This window comes from Balaenoptera borealis, assembly GCF_965194805.1.
Source record: "Balaenoptera borealis genome assembly, chromosome: 16".
Classification (NCBI taxonomy): domain Eukaryota; kingdom Metazoa; phylum Chordata; class Mammalia; order Artiodactyla; family Balaenopteridae; genus Balaenoptera; species Balaenoptera borealis.
In genome coordinates this window covers 15,676,738-15,692,214 of record NC_138872.1, presented here as the reverse complement: position 1 = coordinate 15,692,214, position 15,477 = coordinate 15,676,738, and the positions used below count along the sequence as shown (strand labels likewise).

Here is a 15,477-nt window from a genome sequence, read left to right as displayed (position 1 = left end):
GCTGTGTGAGCAGCCAGAGAAAATGCTCTGCTTTTAAAGGACTCCCCTGCTTAGGCCAGGCCCACCCAGGACAGTCTCCCTTTTACCTGCTCTCAAAGAGGAGGAGAGTATACAGGGGTAAGGGTCACTGGGAATCATCTTAGAATTCTGCCTACTACATTCACCGACGGTAAATCCCAATTTGGGTTAATCACATTTCACGTGCACAGTAGCCACTTGTGACTAGTGACTACCATATTGGACGGTGCATCTCTGGGCTGTGCCACTTCAGTTCTTCCCTCAAAATAAGAGATTATGCCTACAGCCCGTGCTCTGCAACAAGAGAAGCCACCGGCTTTGTGACCACCTAGAGGGGTGGGATGGGGAGGGTGGGAGGGAGGGAGATGCAAGAGGGAAGAGAAATGGGAACATATTGTATATGTATAACTGATTCACTTTGTTATAAAGCAGAAGCTAACACACCATTGTAAGGCAATTATACTTCAATAAAGATGTTTAAAAAAAAAAAAAAAAAAAGAGAAGCCACCGCAATGAGAAGCCCACGCACCGCAACGAAGAGTAGCCCACGCTCTCCGCAACTAGAGAAAGCCCGCGCGCAGCAACAAAGATCCAACACAGCCAAAACTAAATAAAAATTTTAAAAAAAAGAGGTTAGAGCAGGAAGATGCTCTTGTCTGATTCCCTCATTTTACCAGTGAGGAAACAGAGACCTCCTAGGGAGGAAACAAGTTTTTAAAATTTTAATTTACTTTAATAAATTGAAGTACAATGTTCTTATAGTAAAGTGCATGAATCTTAAGTTACAGCTGAATGATTTTTTTTTTACATATCTATGCATCTGTGTGACAGCCACCCAGGTCAAAATAGAGAATGCCACCAGCACCCCGGTAACCTGGGGGTGGGCAAATATATCTAACTGGGGACATTGCTATTGGTGTCATACTTGGTGAATTCCTACTAAAACTCAAGGTCTTGGCTTGGCTCCCCCTCCTTCAGGAAGTCTTCGCTGGTCTCCAGGCTGAGTTAGGTCCCTCCTGGCCTCCCGTGGTCCCCTGGATTCCTCCAGTCTGATGCATAACATAAACTCTGTAGCTAGGGCTCTGTCTCAGTCTCCAGTGTGGGAGCTCTGTGAAGGCACAGCCTAGAGTCTGCACTAAGTGGTGAGCAAACATTTCGTGGATGAGGGAGGGAGGAAAGCGAGATTGGAGTTTGAAGGCCCAGGCTCCTGGACACAGGTGTCCAGCCTCCCACCGCATTTTCCAGAAGGGCAGTGGAGACAAGCAGTGGAGATGGAGCTGGATGGGCTGGAATTTGGTAGCTGAGGACAGAACTGACACTGCAGAGACCAAAGCACAGACCTTATGGAACAGTAGTAAGTTAGCCAGGAAGCTAAGCAGGTGACTCTAGAATGGCCTGTGTAGTTGCTGCCACCTGTAGCCAGGGAAGCCGTGAGCTGTGATCTGCCGCCTGCAGCTGTTCCAGGCAACTAGCTCAGAACTCAAAGCCTCAGGACATGGGGCCCTTGGCAGCCAAATCCTAACTGGCTCATGTGGGAATCTCTTCCTCCTGATGCCTTTCAGGAAAGGAACCCAGGGCAATGAACTGCACACCCTCAGACTCAGGCTCTAAGTACCTAGAATTAAGGCTGGTCACTCATGCTTCTTGGGTCTTGGGTCTTGTGATCCGCAGTTTTCAGATGTGGAAACTGAGTCTTTAGAGCTAGAAGGAATTTTCAAATTCCTTCTTTTCAATAATTACAGAATGTAATTATTGTGGTCAATAAGGTTGTAAGCTTTGGCATCAGACTCCTCGGGGTTGAATCCCGGCTCTACTAGTTATAAGCTGTACAACCTTGGCCAGATTAAGCTCTTTGTGCCTCAGTTTCCTCATACATGACGTGGGCAAAAATGATAAAGCCTACATAGTAAAGCTGTGAGCACTTAATGAGATTTTACAGGTAAAGTAATGAAAATGACACCTGGTACAGGGTAAGTGCACTGTGATTTTAACTGTGGCTGATTTTATCAGTATCTGAGGATGAACATGATATGGTTTAGTTCTGGCTGTTTCACCTCTTAGCTCAATGCTCCGCTCCTTCATTGTCAAATGGGAATAACGATACCCACCTGTCTCGGGCTTATTGGGTGGATGAAATGATCTTTTAAAGTGTGAAGCAGGGCTTCCCTGGTGGCGCAGTGGTTGAGAATCTGCCTGCCAATGCAGGGGACACGGGTTCGAGCCCTGGTCTGGGAAGATCCCACATGCCGCGGAGCAACTGGGCCCGTGAGCCACAATTACTGAGCCTGCGCGTCTGGAGCCTGTGCTCCGCAACAAGAGAGGCCGCGATAATGAGAGGCCCGCGCACCGCGATGAAGAGTGGCCCCCACTTGCCACAACTAGAGAAAGCCCTCGCACAGAAACGAAGACCCAGCACAGCCAAAAATAAATAAATTAATTAATTTAAAAAATAAAATAAAGTGTGAAGCATACAGTGAGCGTTCACTAAAGAATAATAATCATTATCTGAATTAGACAAGCTCTTAGTGTGATAAATCTGTAAGGAACAACCCCCAAATCTCACTGACGTCCTATCACAAACACTTATTTCCCTCTCACAAGTTTGAAGATTGGCTGGGACACCTCAAATTCAGGCCTGCCCCTCCCCACCAGGTGTCTTTCATCTGAGACCAGTGGCTTCTAGGCAAGTTCTTCTCATGGCAGAGGGTGGAAGCTCCAAGAAGCCTGGTGCCTTGCCTTGAAACTGGCACACTGTCACCTGCACCCACGTCCCATTAGCCAAAGCAAGTTCCAGGGCCAAGCCCCAAATCACTAGGCAGGGGATGTATACTTTCCTCCACAAAAGCCAGGGTCAGGTTGGGGAGGGAAGGGGAGACTATGGGCAAAGAATACAATGTACCGTATTCTCTGAGTTAACCACATGAGTTTATAGATGGGCAAACTGAGGCCCAGAAAGAGGAAGGGAAATACCCAAGCTCACAGGCAGTCAGTGACTCCCTGAATGTTCTCCATCTTCTCCCCTCCCAGGCCTCACCTTGTATCCATATAATTAGCATTTGCTGCTTTTGAGTCATCAGTTCAGCCATTTGAATCCTGTGAGAAGGACTGTGGCAGTGAAGAAGTAGAATCCTTGCATCTTCCAACAGGGCCAACAGAAAGCCAGAGCAGTGACTCACCTGTGATGACACCGCAAGGGCAAAGGAACAAGGGGAGAAGACCCAGGATCCCCAACTTCATCCCCAGATTCTATCAGGACACAAATGGAGACCCAGCAGATAAAGCAGGGAGGAATCTGCCTGCCTCCTTTCCCACCCCAAAGTGAGTCCTGGGGAAGAGGGAGAGTCAGAAATCCAGCTCCCTGGGTCCAGGAATGTCCCTTGGGGTGGCTGTCATTCCCTCATGGACAGCCCCACTCATTAAGTCCTGACCATGACCAGGCCCCCAAGAAACAGAGGCCAATGAGGTATCGTCCAGTGATGGAGACAGACCCACCCATAAATAGTGACATCCCAACTGTTCAGGCAACATTTCCCCAAATATGGAGCGATTCGAAATGATCTTAGGGTGTGCCTGGATGCAACATCATACAACACTGACTCTTGGATTGAGAAAGTTCTTTTCAATCCTTCCAATTACACCAGGAAAGAACTCTCAGATAAGAAGCCTGTGTCTTTAACATCTCTTTAACCCTCATTAATCTTCCTTTATTACAACAGAGACAGAGAGGAGGCTTCAGGCTCACATCCTGGCAGGTGGCAGTATCTAGCCAGAATTTAATACTATTATTTAATATCTTTTAATCTGACATGATTTACTTTAATGGAATTTGCTGTTTTCATTGCATCTGCTTTTTTCTAAATTGCCAAGTTACACATTTAAAAAATATTTTATTTATTCATTTGGTTGCACCGGGTCTTAGTTGTGGCAGCTGGGCTCCTTATTTGTGGCATGCAAACTCTTAGTTGCGGCATGCATGTGGGATCTAGTTCCTTGACCAGGGATCGAGCCCAGGCCCACTGCATTGGGAGCTCAGAGTCTTAACCACTGCACCACCAGTGAAGTCCCTTTTCCATCTGCTTTTACAAGTACATTCTATTTGTGACAGGTGATCCTGCTTATCCCATATAGAGTAGTGATATCCAGTGTTTCTCTTGAAATAAATTTATTTTTATACAGAAGTACAGGCAATAGGAGTACAGGCAATACACAAAATATCGTCATGCTATTTTGCAGGTATGGCGAACATTGTGAAAAGGGTATGTGAATAGATTGCTGTTTGGAAAATTCTTCTAGAACAGTGTTTATCAGAAGGTTGGAATTGCCGCTGGCTGAGAGTGTTATCTGGTGGCTGGGTCCCAGGCCCCCCATCATCATATCTTCCTGCAGGGAATCCCATCCTGAGGTTCAGAGCTATGGATCCTAAATCAGAATTAGCCTGAGGAGAGAGAAGGAAAGGGTTAACCCCCTCCCATAATAAAGCTCTGGGTTCTGGACTTGATCCCCCATCCAGACCCCATCAGCCCAGACACTAAGGCCGGACTCCCCACCCTCCTTCACAAAGGCAAACTGAAGCTCAGAGCGTTTAGGGTTGTGGTCCAGGTGATGCAGCAATTTCAGTAAGAGAACAAGGGTCCCTGGTTCCTCTGTCATCCTAACAGGACCCCTCCCACCCCATTCACTTCCCCAATTCCGTCCACAGGAGGTCCAGGCTTCTGGGTAGGTTCCTGCTAAGCTTGTTGAACTGGAGGGATCTCTTAGGGCTGGGGCTCAGAGAGGGAAAGAACTCGCCCCGGGCACACACAGCCATACCTCAGAGAGGGTTTCTGCAGTCCCGGCCGCAGGCACTGAGGCAGCACCGTTTGTGGCCTGGGCAGTCCCAGTCTTTGGAGCACAGGTGCTGCACGGGGCTGAGGCAGCGCAGTCGGTCCTCGGGGCAGCTGCCCATCTTAACTGCAACACAGGAGCCGGGTGATTCCCGCCTGTACCCTGGCCCTGGGGCTTGGGGCTTGGCTGGCGGTCAGCAAAGTAGAGAGGGACTCTTACCGAAAACCTTACGGACACACTGGCGGAAGCATGCTTTGTGGCAGCACTTCATCCTCGAGGGACAATGGCTGTCATCCACACACTGATCAGGCACCGATAGGATGCAGGGCCCGTCGTCTGGTGGGCAGCCCCCAGATTTCTCTGTAAGAGAACCCCCCAAATTTTGCAGCTGGAGGCAGTTCAGAAATAGGTATAAGCACTGTCCTGGAGATCACACAATCTAAATTCTCCACTACTTACTTCTTGCCTGTCCTTTGGCAATGTTTTTTTTGAATGGACTTGCTTGTATCGAATTTTTTATTTAATTTTTTAATTGAGGTCTAATTGACATGTAACATTAAATTAGTTTCAGGTACACAACGTGATGATTTAACATTTGTATATATTGTGAAATGATCACCGCAATGTCTCATTAACGTTGGTCACCATATAAAGTTACAATTTTTTTTCTCGTGATGAGAGCTTTTAAGATCAACTCTCCTAGCAACTTTCAAATACGCACTATAGCATTATTAACTATATTCACCATGCTGTACATTATATTTTCGTGACTTATTTTGTTTTACATCTGGAAGTGTGTACCTTTTGACCCCCTTCACCCATTTCACTCCTACCGCCACGCCCTACCTCTGGCAACCATCAACTGTTTTCTGTATCTATGAGCTTGATTTGTTTTGTTTTGCTTTGGTTTTTTTAAAATTATTATTCTTTTTTACTTTTTGACTGCACTGCGTGGCATGCGGCATCTTAGCTCCCCGATCAGGGTTGGAACCCGCGCCCCCTGCAGCGGAAGCGTGGAGTCTTAACCGCTGGACCGCCAGGGAAGTCCCTTGTTTTGTTTTTTTGATGAGATCATACAGTATTTGTCTTTCTCTGTCTAACTTATTTCACTTAGCATAATGCCTTCAAAGTCCATCCATGTTGTAAATGGCTGGCAAGTTTTTTTTTTAATTTTTGTATTCCAAGCCTCAGTTTTCTGTCTGTGAAATCGGAAGCTGGACTCCTTCCTCCCAGGGCTGGTTTGAGACTCAGATGACATAAAAGACAGAAAAAAAAAGAAGTTCAAAATCTCCACCTGGGCCAACAAGGCTGTGCCTGGTCTGGACCCTGCCCATCTCTCTGGTCTCATTGTCTACACTCTTTAACTTGCTGGCTCCTGATCAACTCCAAGCTGCTTCTCTTTGCAGGGCCTGTTTTTTGCCCATCACATTCAAGTCTTCATGTGCCTTTCCTAACCTTCCCTCCAGATCCAGGCTCCCCACTCCCAGGCGTATACATAGAGACACAGTCATACACACACCAACAACGATGTAGTACTGGGATGTCTCATGGATATGAAGACTCAGAGAATGAAGGACTCACAGCCAGACACAGTTACATAGATATCTGTGCGCATAGGAATAGATACATATACACAGTCAAATATGCAAACACACTTAGATGTATACACACAATTAGCTATGGGCTTAACCGTATGAAATAGCTGATATTCAACTTCGTTGATCTACAAAAATAGCAATTTCATATGGTTTGACCTATACACATACATATGTATATATTCATATATATATATATATATATATATATATATATATATCCAGACAGTCACAAGATAGTTAATAGTTACATACATGTGTAATGAACTGGGATGTATGAACTGGGACATATACACATAGTCAAATAAGTTATAAACACATGCCTACACACATAAATATATACACACATAATTATACATACACTGAGACATACACAGTCATATATGCATAAGTATATAGCATATGTGTTGTTGTGAACAGGGAGACATATAAGTGCATACACAGTCATATACACACAACCACACACCCAGAGCTACACAGACACAGATCTGTTCACATAACCATTGAAAACATTGGTCAGTCACTTACTATTTACCAGGGACTGTGCAGGCTCTTTATGTCAGAGATGCCCAGATGTTTGAGGGGTGGGAGTAAGGGGGACGGGGGGAGGCGTCTTTTAAACAGAGGTGTTTGGGCTTTCACAGACAACACTGTGTCTCTCTCCATTGTCTGAAATCCTACTGAGTCCCGGGCCGATGTCTCATGGGAGAGAATCAGGGGAGAAAGGGGCGTGTGAATTAGGGGGAAACCAGCGTGTCCCACTGAGCCGTGACACAGGTCCGACGTGGGCTCAGGTTCTGCAGGCGCCAGCTCTCATCTCTATGCAGCTGGGCTGGGTTTCAGGGTGTCCTCTCCCAGTGCCCCCAGAAGCTCTCCTGAATTGCCCACTTAGGCTGCACTTACTGGATGCCAGGACCTTATTCCTCAAGACGTTGTTTACTCCTATGAGAGAGTCATGCGACCTCATTTTCCAAGGAGTAAGTTGGGAGGGTGAGTTTGCCTGATTCCAAAGACCTGCATCCAAATGCCACCTGTGACACTAACTCAGAGTCCTGTCCTTGGCCTTGCGCAAGGGGTTTCCCGCTGAGCCTCAGTTTCCTTATCTCCAAAATGGGGATAAAGATAGTCCCGACCTCACAACATGGCAATGAGAGGAATGTGGTGATGGTGCATGAATCACAACCAGCACGGCCCTGGCCTTGGAACTCGCCAGCATCCTTCCCTCGTCAGCCTGGGGTTCTCTGAGCACTGTCCTTCCCAAACCAGCTCGCAGCTCTGAGGAAGGCTCGAGGGGCAGAGAGGATGCAGAGAACTGCTCCCCAGGGCCCTGCTGAGGAGGGAACCTGCCCCCGTGACTGCCTTTTTCCCCCAAAGCAGGGCCAGGGCTGCCCAGGTGTATGTAGGTCAGAGTGTTACAGCCCCAGAAGGGCTGGAGGTGGAGGCATCGCCCGAGCCGGGAGGCACCTGTGTAGCTACCCCAGCAGCCCCAGCCTCCTGCACCTGTTGACAGGTCAGACCCAGCCTTTTGGAGGAGGCGGAGGAGAAGACAGGTAGGGGTAAAGCTTCCTCCAGACAGATCCCAGATCCCAGAAACCACTCCCCCTAGTCAACTCTGGAGGCCCTTTCACAGATTGGGCTGGGGGACAGAGAAGGCTGGAGAACGACAGAAACAAGATGGACAGGGGGCCAGACCAGGCCTAGCTGGCCACAGAAGGTGACAGAAAAGTCATCTCCCTGCCATGCGAACCCACAGATCCAGACACCTCCATGGAGACAACCAAAGAGCAGGGACCGCTGGTCCATCTCCTCCCCTCCCCAGAGGCACAGGGAGACGCGTGTTCTCACGTGGACAGGCACACAGGCTCAGGCACACATGTATGCGGTCGTTCCTAAGGATACATGTGCAGATGCAAACCACGCAGACAAGCAGGCACAAAGATACACGTGTACATAGAGACAGGCGCACGTGTGTAAACACAATCTTACACTCAGATGTGTAGACAGGCACAGACAAGCATGGGGAAACTGGCAGGAAGACATTTACAGCAACACACGCAGGCAGGCTTACAGGCACAAAGATATACAGACAAAAGGCAAGCTGCTGGAAGCACTAAGAAACAGGCACACTCACACACACACACACACACTGCATTGCTTGCTTTCCCCCAAACTCTTATTCTCCCCTACGAGGTAGAAACCACCTCTATGCCTGGGGCAGAGAAACCTACCCATACTCACCTCCCTTCCTCCTGCCCAAGGTAACAGGCAGCTGGCTCCCCAAAGCCAGGAGGGCCACCAGGAGAAGGAGGCTGTGGGCCCTCATGTTTCTGTTGCCAACACCTAATGAGGTGGAACCCAGAGGCCCCTAAATTAACACGTGCAGCCTCAGGGAGGCTAGAGCAACTGAGTCAGGGGAGGAAGGAGAGGGGGTGGATGGAGTGGCATGTGTCTGCCTCATCCTGGCCTCACCCCCTGCTCAAGAGCCTCTGTGCAAGGGTGCTTGTGCAAGAACTGATGATGGGTGGGGACAGACCCTGGGTGTCTGGGGCTAGGATCCAGTCCTGCCTGTATCACCGACTTGGGCTGTGATTTGGAGAAATCTTGTTCCTCTTTGAACCTCAGTTTTTCTCATCTGTATAAAGAGTGAGGGTTGTTGAGTCAGATGCTCCCTTTCCTGGTTCTCTAAGACTTTGAAGCCCCAGCAATGGCTTAGGCAGAGGATAAAAGTCAGCTCTGAATGGCCAGGAGGGGTTTGCGAGTTCTGGGTGCCTAGGAAGCATTCGAGTTAGGGTCAGCGCTCTCTGCTGGAGAAGGCTGGCCCAGGCTGGCACAGTGATTGAGGCCAGCCCTGGCCTCCCCTCTTGGGCTCCCGTGGAGGGGAGAGTGAGACCTCCCCACCTTTGGTAAGGTCACCTTCAGCGGCATCTGGTAGAACTGCCCTCCGCCTGGGGCTGGCTGAGCTGTCGGGGGTGGATGGGGCAAGGGTTTAGGTTTGGCTGCGGTCGCTGGTCACAGCAGATGGAGGTGGCCTCTGGGACCCCTTCTCTGGCCCTAAGGGATCCTGAGCAAAAAATCGTCTCAGCCAAGGCCCCCACCGTAGATTTCACATCATCTCGCTCCTGCGTTTGGTGGAAGAGAGACAACTGGGGCTCAGTGTCCTAAGGGCCCCCAAGCAGAAACCCCACTGAACCTTAGTAACTTACCAGGACTGGAGGAGATCAAGACCATCCTCCCCACCCTCCCATTTGAAAGATAAGGAAACTGTAGGTTGTCAATGGGAGGGGGCTGGCTCAAGGACACAAAGTTAATTTCTAACTAGGCTGGGACATCTGTCATCACCTCTCCATGATCCCCATCCAGGTCCTTGGAAGTGAGGCGATACCTCATGTGACCCTGAGAATGGAAGGGCATGTTCCAGTCCAGGACAGCTCCCACAGTCAGGAAGTTCTTTCTTGGGTTTAACTTGAATCCCTCATGCTATCTTCTAAGCTCTCAGGAAAAGAGGAGCCCTGTAGTCTATGATCTGATGTGACTTTTGGAATTCTAGCATCCCCTTGGCAGCTTTATTTAGAAGGAGAATTTTATGAGGCTAATTTTTCTTCCTGATTACAAACTACACATGTATATTGGAGAAATGCTTTTCCAATTAAGATGATTTTGTAGACATTTTCCGGTGTCATGAAGTGTCCTCCAATATCATCATTTCTAATGATTATATGGTATTTTGTAAGATTGATATGCCAAAACATATATAATTATTTCCTTATTGTGAAACACATAAGTTTCCATTTTTTAACTTTCATACATAAAGCTGTGAAACAATCTCTATACATACATTTTGAGTCACATCTTTATTTTCTTAGGGTAAATTTGTCAAAGTAGAAATGTACAAGTACGAACTTCCAGTTATAAAATATATAAGTCCTGGGAATGTAATGTACAGCATGGTGACTATAGTTAATAATACTGTATTAGATATTTGAAAGTTGCTAAGAGAGTAGATTTTGAAAGTTCTCTTCACGAGAAAAAATTTTGTAACTATATATGGTAACAGATGTTAACAAGTTTTATTGTGGTGATCAATTTCACAATCTATACAAGTAGCAAATGATCATGTGGTACACCTAAAAGTAATATAATGTTATATGTTAATTATACCTCAATATAAAACAACCAGTGGGAATGTAAATTGATACAGCCACTATGGAGAACAGTATGGAGGTTCCTTAAAAAACTAAAAAGAGAACTACCATACGACCCAGCAATACCACTACTGGGCATATACCCTGAGAAAACCATAATTCAAAAAGAGTCATGTACCAAAATGTTCATTGCAGCTTTATTTACAATAGCCAGGACATGGAATCAACCTAAGTGTCCATCAACAGATGAATGGATAAAGAAGATGTGGCACATATATACAATGGACTATTACTCAGCCATAAAAAGGAATGAAACAGTTATTTGTAGTGAGGTGGATGGACCTAGAGACTGTCCTACAGAGTGAAGTAAGTCAGAAAGAGAAAAGCAAATACCATATGCTAACACATATATATGGAATTAAAAAAAAAAAGTGGTCATGAAGAACCTAGGGGCAAGACAGGAATAAAGATGCAGACCTACTAGAGAAAGGACTTGAGGATATGGAGAAGGGGAAGGGTAAGCTGGGACAAAGTGAGAGAGTGGCGTGGAAATATATACACTACCAAACGTAAAATACATAGCTAGTGGGAAGCAGCCACATAGCACAAGGAGATCAGCTCGGTGCTTTGTGACCGCCTAGAGGGGTGGGATAGGGAGGGTGGGAGGGAGGGAAATGCAAGAGGGAAGAGATATGGGGACATATGTATATGTATAACTGATTCAGTTTGTTATAAAGCAGAAACTAACACACCATTGTAAAGCAATTATACTCCAATAAAGATGTTTAAAAATATATATATATCAATATAGTGTGAAAAAGTTTATAAAGCTGGCAATAAAATTTAAAAAAAATATTAGGTAAATAAATAAATAAATAAAACAACCAACCAAAAAACAAACAAAAACAAAAACAAAATGCAAGGTCAAAGGGCATGATCTATTTCAGGCTTTGAGTATCCAATCAAATTCCATTTCAGAAAGGAAGGAAATGAGTGTAGGAGAGCCTGCACCTGCTTTGCAGTAGACGTCTCTTGTTTTTGTTTGCCCAGCATCCCTGGTGGAGTCATTGCTCCCCAACTCCTATAATTCTGGTTGCCTGCCAGTCACCAGGTAATTTCTGTATCACAGGTGAGGGCATTTGACCCAGTTCCATGACCTCTAACCTGCCCACCCCTCCACTCAAATCCTGAACAGAGAAGGCAATGCTCTAAAGAGAACTGTCTAAAATTCAGTTGCTATTGCTCACAACCAAATATCCTTAACAGATATACTCACCAAATAACATGCTATTTAAAAAGAAGTAAAGAAAATCTCTGCCAATGGAAAATGGTGTCTCATTTTAATTCACCTTTCTCTGAATGTTGGTGATGAAGAGCATTTCTTTATATGTTCACACTGACTGACTGTATTTCTTCTTGTGTGAATTACCTGATTTTGTACTTTGCCCATTTTTATTGGGGGTACTTTTATTTTTATTATTGAGTTCTAAGAACTGTTTATATATTCAGGATACTACTAGCTTGTCATACACAAGAGGCAGTATGGTAAAGTGGTTAGTGGATGTAAACTGGGGTCAGGCAGACCTACTTTTTAAATTAATTTATTTTTAATAAGTCTTTAAAATTGTTATACTGTTTTTAAAGGTTATAGTCTATTTACAGTTATTACAAAATATTGGCTATATTCCCCATGTTGTACAATACATCCCTGTAGCCTATCTTACACCCAGTAGTTTGTACCTCCCCCTCAAGTTGCCCCCCCACCCCGCCACTGGTAACCACTAATTTGCTCTCTGTATCTGCGAATCTGCTTCTCAGGCAGACCTACTTTATTTTTCCCAATTTATTTATTTATATTTTAATTTATTTAAAAAATTTTAACATCTTTATTGGAGTATAATTGCTTTACAATAGTGTGTTAGTTTCTGCTTTATAACAAAGCGAATCAACTATACATATACATATATCCCCATATCTCCCCCCTCTTGCATCTCCCTCCCATCCTCCCTATCCCACCTCTCTAGGTCAGACCTACTTTTGAATCCTAGTGCCACCAGGTTCTAGCCGTGTGACTTTGGACATGTTTCTTAACTTTTTTAAACCTCAGTTTACTCTCTATAAAATAGAGATAATAATATTTATTTTATAGGATGGTCCTGAGGATTGAATGAGATGAGTTTGCTAAATGCTTGTTTTAATCTTATCCTGCAAATATTTGTTTTCTTGTTTTTTGCTTTGTACCAAAGTTTTAAATTTGGGGATAGTCAGATCAGTCTTTTCATTTGTGTTTTCTCCCTTTGTTTTTATGCTGCAAAGAGTCTTTTCAACTCTGATGTCAGATGCATGTTTACTATATTAACTTACATTTCTTTTGTGGATTTTGAAAAACATGTTAATTCTTTAATGCATCTGAAATCTATTTTGGCATAGGGATATGAGATAGGGAAATACCTTTTGTTCTAAGTTATTAAGCAATTGTCCTAGTGTCATTTAGTGAATAATTCAAACTTTTGCCATTGATTGGAAATCAGAACTTTATAAAAACTCAAGTTTTATATGTAACAGGGGCTGTGTTTGGGGTTTCTGTTCTTCTTCATTGACTGTTTATTCTTGTGCCATCATTGCTTTGGTAATTGTAGCTTCACAATACATTTTAGTGACTGGTGGTGTCCATTACCCTTCATTAATCTACATTTTCAATTGTCCATGTCACAAGTATTTCATTCTTTCATGTGGACCTAACAATCATTTTTTTAAATTTCAAAAATAATTTCATTGTTTTTTGTTAAACATTTTATCATAAAAATTTTCAAACACACACACACAAAAAAACAGTAAATACTTTTCTGAGGCCCGGTATACCTATCAGCCAGATTCAACAATCAACATTTCTCCCAGCTTTGTTGCTATATTAATTGACATATAACATTGTGTAAGTTTAAGGTGCACAATGTGATGATTTGGTACACATATATATTACATATCACCATAATAATGTTAGTTAATACATTCTTTTTTAAAAAATTTATTTTATTGATATAACAGTTGATTTACAATGTTGTGTTAGTTTCTGCTGTACAGAAAAGTGATTCAGTTATACATATATCTACATTCTTTTTCATATTCTTTTCCATTATGGTTTATCACAGGATATTGAATATAGTTCCCTGTGCTATATAGTAGGACCTTGTTGTTTATCCATTCTATATAGAATATTTTGCATCTGCTAATCCCAAACTCCCAGTCCATCCCTCCACTGCTTTGCCCCCCAGCAACCACAAGTCTGTTCTCTATGTCTGCGAGTCTGTTTCTGTTTTGTAGATAGGTTCATTTGTGTCATTTTGGATTCCACATATAAGTGATAGCATATGGTATTTGTCTTTCTCTTTCTGACTTGCTTCACTTAGTATGATAATCTCTAGGCCCATCTATGTTGCTGCAAATGGCATTATTTCACTCCTTTTTATGGCTGAGTAATATTCCATTATATATATATATCACATCTTCTTTATCCATTCATCTGTCAATAGACATTTAGGTTGTTTCCATATCTTGGCTATTGTGAATAGTGCTGCTGTGAACATAGGGGTGCATGTATCTTTTTGAATTAGAATTTTGTCCAGATATATGCCCAGGACTGGGATTGCTGGATCATATGGCAACTCTATTTTTAGGTTTTTGAGGAACCGCCATACTGTTTTCCATAGTGGCTGCACTAATTTACATTCCCACCAACAGTGAACACATTCTTTAACTCACACAATTACCATTCTGTGGTAGTTGTTGTTATGGTGAGAACATTGTTTTTTTCTTTTGTATCTGGGATGATGAATGTTAACTAAACTTACTGTGGCAATCATTTCATGATATATGTAAGTCAAATCATTACACTGTACACCTTAAACTTACAGAGAATGCTGTGTGTCAATGATCTCAGTAGAACTGAGAGGGAAAAGAGTGAGCATAATCCAGCAAGAACAACAACAAAAAAAGCTCTACTCTCTTAGCAACTGTCAAGTGTACAATACAGTATTGACAGCTAAAGTCATCATCCTGTACATTACATCTCTGAAACTTATAAGTCTCAGCAGTTAACATTTGACAACACTTCCTTCTTGTATAGCCCGCCCCTTTTTTGGCTGAAGTATTTTAAAGTAAATTCACTGCATCTCTCATTTTTATCCTTCAATACTTCAATTTGCATCTCAAAAAAATAAAGACATGTTCTCACGTAATCACAATACCGTTGTCATACCTAATGCAATTAACAGTATTTTCTTAACATCATCTAATAGTCTATTTTTCTCACCATCTCAAAAAGAACTTGGTACACTTGGTTTGTTCGAATGGAATCCAAACAAGTCACACACATCGAGTTGGTTGTATGTCTCTTAAGTTTCTTTTAATCTAGAACATTTCTTCAACGCGTACTTCTCCTCTTCCTTCCCGTCCTCCTCTTCCTACTTCATGTTATTTATTTGTTGAACGAAACAGAGGAATTGTTCTTTAGAGTATCCCATGTTACTTCCCTGTGATATCTTTCAACTTACTTCTCTATCCTTCGTATTTCCTGTAGATGAGGTTTGTTGAGGTTCAAGTTCGGTATTTTGACAAGAACACGTCACAGCCATGCTGTGTGTTTGTATTGCAGCATCTCAGGAGGAAGACTTTTAGTTCAGTGAAGATAGATTAATGCTTTTTAGGTGATATCCCCTCATACTCTCTTTGTAAAGTGATGCTTTCCTACTTACAAACTGCAGATAAACTGTGAGGTGAAGACTTGGCCCCCTGTAAATATCCAGTCCCAGTCAAACTTTTACCAAATGATTTTAGAAGCCATGGATGATCATCACCTGAATCAATTACTTCATTAGAGGTTGGAAAACCCACTGGGTTTT

At 43.7% G+C, this 15,477-nt stretch overlaps 1 protein-coding gene across 2 annotated transcripts in view; it reads right to left on the bottom strand.

The window, feature by feature from the left end:
• Positions 1–520: 520 nt before the first annotated feature.
• Positions 521–15,477, bottom strand: part of LOC309614065 (WAP four-disulfide core domain protein 5-like) — a 94,078-nt gene continuing 79,121 nt past the window's right edge. The window contains exons 1-4 of one of the 2 annotated variants that reach the window (XM_082361846.1): positions 8,676–8,962; positions 5,062–5,202; positions 4,828–4,968; positions 521–4,453 (exon numbers count right to left, since the gene is read on the bottom strand). In XM_082361846.1, coding sequence (XP_082217972.1) covers positions 4,829–4,968; positions 5,062–5,202; positions 8,676–8,760 — 366 coding nt within the window. In that variant the 5' untranslated portion in view covers positions 8,761–8,962 and the 3' untranslated portion in view covers positions 521–4,453; position 4,828. Of the gene's footprint in view, positions 4,454–4,827; positions 4,969–5,061; positions 5,203–8,675; positions 8,963–15,477 lie in introns of those variants that run through there. The other variant, XM_082361845.1, reaches the window with a different exon arrangement.